Here is a 6,851-nt window from a genome sequence, read left to right as displayed (position 1 = left end):
AGAGGTGAGGAAAGGACTTTTCCATGTGGCCACTGGGTATGAGCTCCTTTTCCCTGGGACTCCCACATCTTCCTCATGGGCTGGGAAAGCACCCCAGGCCTCCTGATATAAGCTCAGTACAAGATGAGGCAGGGGAGAGCTCTTGGCTTCACCAGGTGTTCAGTGGTTGCTCCAGAGAGGCCCGAGCCAGAAACCCATCATCATGAAACTCATCAGCATGGCCCTGATGTGTCTGCTGCTGGCTGCCATATGGCCACAAGATGTGGACAGCAAGAGCAGTGAGTGGTGGGGTTCCTGAACTTGGCCTGGGGAGGGGAGAGTACAGACAGGTGTTCTGGATGTGGGACAGAGCTCACCTAGTCCTCACTGGCTCCATCTCTGCTCCCGCCTGGAGACGAGGGATGGAGGGCATGAATGGGCTGGGGCTCTGGGTATGGAGGAGGTTGGGCTAGGGGCAGCTATCCACTGCTTTATGGTGAGCTCACACCTGAAACTCACCCGATTCTTTTTTTTTTTAAATCCCAGAACTAAATGACTGCAGGGACGGACCTAGACCAGGGTCCTCTGGGTGTGATCCTAAGCCTGGCCCTTTTTCTTTTGAGAGCTGAGCTGGCTTCAGTGTAGAAGATCCGTACTCTACAGACACTTGGGAGGGACTAGTGGGGGTTGTTTCAAACAAGCTTGGAGCCCTGAAGCCCAGAGGAGGAACTGGGTCTAGTTTCCAGTGTGACAAATGGCAGGCAGGGGCTGAAGGAAGAATCACACGAGCTAATAGCTAGAAAACCATTAGACCTTTCTATATGGCTGAAGTGGAGTTTGTGTTCCATTTAGAGAATACTGACCTAACAATGGGTTCCTGAGCTAGGAAGGAGCGAGGGTTAGAACAAGAGACTTTAAAGGTGGGATGTGGGGAGGGGAGTATACAGACCAGCAGAGTTTGGGGTTATTGGACTGTGAAAGAGGACCAAGGAGGGGTGCGGGAGACTGTGTAGACGAGGGACTAGCTAGCTACTTCTTGGGAACACTTTTTCCCCTTCCTTCTGAGCTCTTGTGCAGTTCCTCACCAGGTTCTGTCTGTAAACCGTGAACTGCAATGTCCTGCGTGTAATGGGGTAACAGGTTCCCTAGAATGTGGGTCTAGAATCCTAGAGCTTTTAAGTACTTGTATGGTACAAAGCTGTGTCCTTGTGATGGGGGACAGAAACTGAAGGGTGCTGACTGTATCTGTGGGATCTCAGTGTACGGACAGGGGTGTGTGCTGAGTCAGGGGCTCAGGCTAGCTTGTGGTTAGTGTCTCCACCCTCCGCTGGTTTGTGGGGTGCTTAGCTCTGATGCCCTCAGCCTTCTGATTATTCTCCAGAGATGAGTGGCTGGTGAGGCCGGGCTGCACCGTGGCCCTCTGGATATGGTCTCCAAGCCTGAGTCTGTCCTAGCAAAGGCTTTGTGGGGTTTCCGTTTTAATCCTTATGTGTTTGGGAGGCTGAGGCATGGGTGCTAATAATGGTCTTCCGTGTTTTTCTTCTAGTGCACGTGGCCTCCTCTCGCTGCTGCTTCAGCTTTCTGAAGAAAATGCCTCCCCAGAAGTCAATCCAGTGTTACAGAGAGATCAGCCCCTCCTGTTCCCACCGCGCTGTTGTGTGAGCACTGACCAGCCTCTAGCTTGGGGAGTGATAACGCGGACTGGAATGAGAATAGCGAACACTAGATGGCGCTGTTCTATAGGAATAGGGACTCTAAACCCAATCGGGCAAACTGTGGTGCAGCGCCATGCTTGGCCGCAAGGGGGAGCATAGGGCTTCCCATGGGGGAGTTCCGATTTATTTGCTTGAACTCCAAATAAATCAGGACTTCCTCCCCAAGTGCAAAGGCAGATAACTATCTTTACATGAAGCCATGCTTATATCCCATATATATATATACACAGCCAGAAGGAAATGCTTAGCCAAAGCGACAGACAGGCGGGAGCATTGGCTCAGTGGGTAGAGTGTTTGATTGTCCAAGGAGTTCATAGTCCCTGCCAGCATGGAGGAAGTCGAGCAAGGTGGTGTGAGTTTGTAACTCAAGCTGGATGAGGCAGAGACAGGCATATCCCGTGGGTTGCTGGTTCTGACCTGACTGAAACAGGTTCAAGATTCAATGAGAGATCCTGCCTCAAAAAGCAAGATAGACAATGAATTGAGGAAGACTTCTTACCAACCAACCTGTGGCCACCACACATACCTGTATACCATGAACACCATACACACACACTCACTCATTTACCAATTTTCCAAGCTGCATTCTCCAGGGGCCTTGGACAGGAAACTCTTCCCCTACCCTGTGCTTTGATTCTGGTCTATAAAGAGGGACAAAGCAGAAACCTGCCTGTATCTCAGGGTCATTAGTAGATAGATTGAGGTGACTCGCACACCAGGTCAGCATTTTGAGGCGCTTTCCTGTTATGACTCCTGCTGATCTTCTTAGGACATACATTTTGTTAGAGAGAAACTGAGTTTGGGGAGGCAGAGGTGGTTGTCTAAGACCATTGGCCAGTAGGAGGCAGAGTTGGCTTGTGGAATGAATACCAGTCAAATTAGGAAGTGGACAGATGGAAAAGAATCTCTCTCTCTCTCTCTCTCTCTCTCTCTCTCTCTCTCTCTCTCTCTCTCACACACACACACACACACACACTACACACTAACACCATGAACCCAGAACAATGTGTGGGTCCCAAATGGATACACAAACACTCAAAGCAGGAGCAGGGAGTTGTTCTAGGATGGCAAAGTTTTATCCTAGCTACGCATCAGGATGTTGGCCAGCTCCTCTGCCCCAGCCCCATAGAGGGAACCCTAGTCCCTAAAGGAGGGTCCAGGGGTCCCCACTAATAAGCTCCCAATGTGACACCAGTGTGCCTTCAGATTATATACCGTCCCTTTGTTCACAGAGTGGGGAGCTCAGGGGCCTCTGAGTGTTCCAGGTTCCTAGTGGGTGACTTGGGTCCTTGCCCATGTCCTCTATTCACAGATTCAGGATGAAGAAAGGTCAAGAAAGCTGTGCCAAGAGTACAGATGCAAGGGTTCGGCGTTACCTGAAGGAGGTGAAACCCTGCCCGCTGAGGTGAAGCTGAGCTCCGCCTTCCCATCTCAGCCCCGGAGACTGGAACGTCCCTTCACTCAGTCCCTCACCCTCCAACTGCCATCATCCTCTGCCCACTGTTACAGGCGCACCCATCTCAGTCATGTGATAAGCTATTTTGTGGTACTCTGTCTGTTTAAATTATGGAATTTTCAACACCTACAGCCTGTGTTTCTTGGACTCCACGAGGACTTCAGGGTTCAGACTTGATTGAAACTGGGGCTGGAAAGCAGGGCCTGGAAGGCTGGGGGCAGGTTGGACCTGGGGCCAAGGAAACCACTACATAGGATAAGTTTTGATCCAGGCTGTGCTATGGCCTCTCTTCCAGCTTTGGTGGTGGAGGAAGCCACAGTAGAACAACCAACTGGTCCAAGGCTGGGTTCACACTGGGGTGGGAGCCCATGTGACGGGGGTCCTGCCTGCATCCCCAAAAGCTCAGGATGGGGTAATGGTAGCCTATGCTCTAGGTGGAGGGGCGTCTTGTGTTTATCTGCTTGTAAGATGTTGCCAACTTTATTTTATAAATGAGGCCATCGGGGTTGGAGAAGTACATAGAGAATGTCAGGGCCACAAACTCAGGCCATGGGACGTCCTGGGGAGGTCTAGAGGTGTGCAGCAGACCCAGGAAAGCGACTTTGGGCATGAGTGGGGGGATTCTGAACGTAAAGGAGTAGCAGATGGCAGGAGCTGAGTATGAAGTGAAAGAATTACAGCTCAAAAAAAGTAGCATTAGAGGCACTGTTCCGGGCACTCAGAAGAGCCCCTGCCAGACACATAGAGGACTCTAAACATCACATTCCTTTCTGTATGCTGCACCACCCTGACTACCTTAGAGCGCCCCCTAATGGCCAAGAGTTAGCCCTGAAGAAAACTCAATAGGTCCTCCTATGGCATCCATCCTCCTGTTACCCTCTTAGCAAACCTCACACTCATAACGTAGGGCAGCCCTAAGTCACAGAGTCCCTTCACCTTTCTTTCAGGCACACAGTTCAGCCTTGCAAGCTGGAGAGAAACCTACTCAGGTTACAGAGGGCAGGGCCTGAGGCTCAAGAGGTCACGAACCAGCTTTCTCTAGACCTTGCTTTAAAAACTAACCATTGGAGCTGAGGGTGTAATGTGATGATGGAGCATTTTTTCAGCGTGCACAAGGGACAGGGTTGAGATCCTAGCACCATAAAAAACACAATAAAAACAGCTGATCAGTATTCACAATACAGCCCACACCACTGAGGATTCAAATAATAGTAACACTGAAGGTGCGGTATGCTTTGTATCAAAAACTGTCAGGTTATTCCAGAGTATAGACGGGAAAGCTGGGAGGAGAACAAAACTGCTCCCTCTCATGGTCTGGCAGGGTCTAAGTATGAGCAGGACAGCGAAGGTTCTGGAGGGTGGAGCTCTGGTCCAGGTGTGGCACAGTGTCTCGGCCCCACTTCTGCTTGAGATAGGCATAGAGCGCTGTGTGTAATGAGCACTGGGCACTGCCAATGGAGGAGAGCTGCAGACAGGAGGAGCCCTCTTGAGGATGCCCCTGGGACCCATTCACTCACTCTGCCTCTGCCTGGTCCGCCAGTGGCAGGCCAAAGGCTGCCCTGGTGTGGGGAAAGGAGGGCCCCCCAGAGGCAGCTGTTGCTCTTCTAGATCACTCCGTAGAATCTTTCCTGGTGATGAATTAATGCCAGGGTGTGAAGAGCCTGCAGCCACTAGGTGGCGGTGGCGGGGCACTTGTGGGAAGTTCTCAGGCTTCTCTGGACACTTTGTACTATAGGATTGGCGAAGCTTTGACACTGTTTCTCCACCCTCAGGCTCCAGGACATCTGGTATCTAAATTCTGGGGCACAGCTTAGATAGGGGACATATAGTTATGGGGAAGTCTTGGAGAGCGAGACTTTTCTACCTTTGTGACTTTCCACCCACATGGCTTTCTGTCCCTGTGACAGCCTCCTGGGGACAGGTGGTGTTGCTGAGCTGACAGCTCTTTGGTTCTCTCAAAGGGACCATCCTGATGGTACGAATCAGGAAGTGTTCAGGATCTGGCCACAGTCAGGAACAAGGTCGCAGAGGAAAGGCTTTAGGAGTAAGCAGAGCTTTTCAATCTGTCTGTAACAGAAGGCACCTGCAGGGCAAGGCAAAGCAATCATCCCGAATGAATCCCAGGTCTGCAGCTCCTGCCTCAGGCCCCAGGTTTGGTGGGGAGTATTGATATGCGATTTGAGATCTCAGACTTCTCTCTTGGCTGTATGGCGGGAACACATTCTTGACACTTGGCAGAGTCTGGTGCATGGTCAGTGGGCAGGGCCTGGTACGGTCCTAGATCTGCAGTGCTTTATGGTCAGAAGCATCGCAGATGTGGTTCTGGGTTTGGAGCAGGCAGCTTAGGTACCAGTCTTGCTCTAGGATGGTCTGCAGCTGGACAGGAGAGTTCCTTCTGTCTCTAACCCAACTTCAGCTTTCTAGTTTTGGAATGAGATAATCAAGGCTCTGGAAAGTCTTGCTCTTCTGATTGGCTTAGATGTGGGCCTGTTGACTTGGGGGTTCCTGGAAAGAGAGAGGGACAAAAGGCAAGAGAGGTCATGGAGGAGGGAGACAGACTGGATTCCTGTGGCTGAGTCAGCTGTGGGCTACAGAGGGTGACTGCGGTGAGCAGTAAGCACAGAAGAGCCTGCACACCAGGTCGCCTGCACACCCCTGTCTAGGTTAATCCTGGCCTCTTTAGCTACACTGCTCGTCTTCAGTAAGGAGCTCACGTCGGGGACTGTCCGAAGACTTTCAGGCCAAGTCATAACCAAATCACAAGACAGAGGTCCCCAAATTCAGCAAGATGGTGTTGGGTGTCACATAATACACCAGGAAATGCAAGAGGGAAGCCCTGGGTTGTGCAGCCCAGCATGAGGAGCCAGAGGGGACCGAGACCAGGGCTGTGTCCCAAGAGCTCACTGCAGGCAGGCAGCCATTCAAAGAGGTTATTTGTTTCTCCTTCCTCCAACGTGAAAAAGAAAACCATAAAAGAAGGCTTTGCCCATGGTATGTATTTAGTTCCGAGGAGGCACGTGTCTTTATCATCTTGTCTACTTGATGGATGAGGAAACAGAGGTGTGGAGAGATTAAATAACGTACCCAAAGCCCCGAGGGAAGCGAGTAGCAGGCAGAGGGCTAAGCCAGTCAGCTTTCACAGAATCGCGTCCATCAGCACCTTTTCCCAAGCAGAATTTAGTGTGAAGGTCCAGTGCTTGGGCAGAGCTGGGCAAGCTCTGATGGCAGAGTCTTTCCACACCACTCCTTGCACACCGCATTGTGAACCATGCATTTCGGTCACCCAGTTCTCTAGGTTTGGAAATACCAGTGCTTGATACTCTGATGGGAGAGGGTCAGCCAGGCACTCTGTTCCTGTTTCTGGAACTGCCTTGGAGGAGAATGGAACAGGGATTGAGGGGGCTGTGAAGCTGGGCCAGGTAATACTGCAGTGGCAGTGAGGGGAGGGGCAGCCTGGCCAAGGTCTTCTGCCTGAACGTGATGTCTGTCCCCGCAAACACCCAGTTCTGGCTTTCCTCCTCTCGGAATATTCTGGTACATTCACATCCACAAAATAAGTCTTTCCATTTTATCAAATCAGTAACAGTGAACGTAAAGGGAAGGTGATGTGTGTGTGTGTGTGTGTGTGTGTGTGTGTGTGTGAGAGAGAGAGAGAGAGAGAGAAAGAGAGGGGGGGGGAGAGAGAGAGAACACAAAACTAG

The 6,851-nt window shown here is 51.2% G+C and overlaps 1 protein-coding gene across 1 annotated transcript; it reads left to right on the top strand.

The window, feature by feature from the left end:
* Positions 1-202: 202 nt before the first annotated feature.
* On the top strand, positions 203-3,103 carry Ccl1 (C-C motif chemokine ligand 1). Its single transcript, XM_057773949.1, has 3 exons — positions 203-278; positions 1,526-1,637; positions 3,007-3,103. The coding sequence occupies exons 1-3, from the start codon at positions 203-205 to the stop codon at positions 3,101-3,103; spliced, it is 285 nt and encodes a 94-aa protein (XP_057629932.1).
* The last annotated feature ends 3,748 nt before the right edge of the window (positions 3,104-6,851 follow it).

This window comes from Chionomys nivalis, chromosome 7, assembly GCF_950005125.1.
Source record: "Chionomys nivalis chromosome 7, mChiNiv1.1, whole genome shotgun sequence".
Lineage (NCBI taxonomy): Eukaryota > Metazoa > Chordata > Mammalia > Rodentia > Cricetidae > Chionomys > Chionomys nivalis.
This window is presented reverse-complemented; position numbering and strand designations above follow the sequence as displayed.

What these genes read in the sequence shown, in the direction of transcription:
- Ccl1 (XM_057773949.1), top strand. Translation starts at nt 203, where the DNA reads ATGAAACTCATCAGCATGGCCCTGATGTGTCTGCTGCTGGCTGCCATA. An exon ending in AGATGTGGACAGCAAGAGCA is followed by an intron (nt 279 to 1,525) that starts GTGAGTGGTGGG and finishes TTTTTCTTCTAG; the next exon opens with TGCACGTGGCCTCCTCTCGC. An exon ending in TGTTCCCACCGCGCTGTTGT is followed by an intron (nt 1,638 to 3,006) that starts GTGAGCACTGAC and finishes CTCTATTCACAG; the next exon opens with ATTCAGGATGAAGAAAGGTC.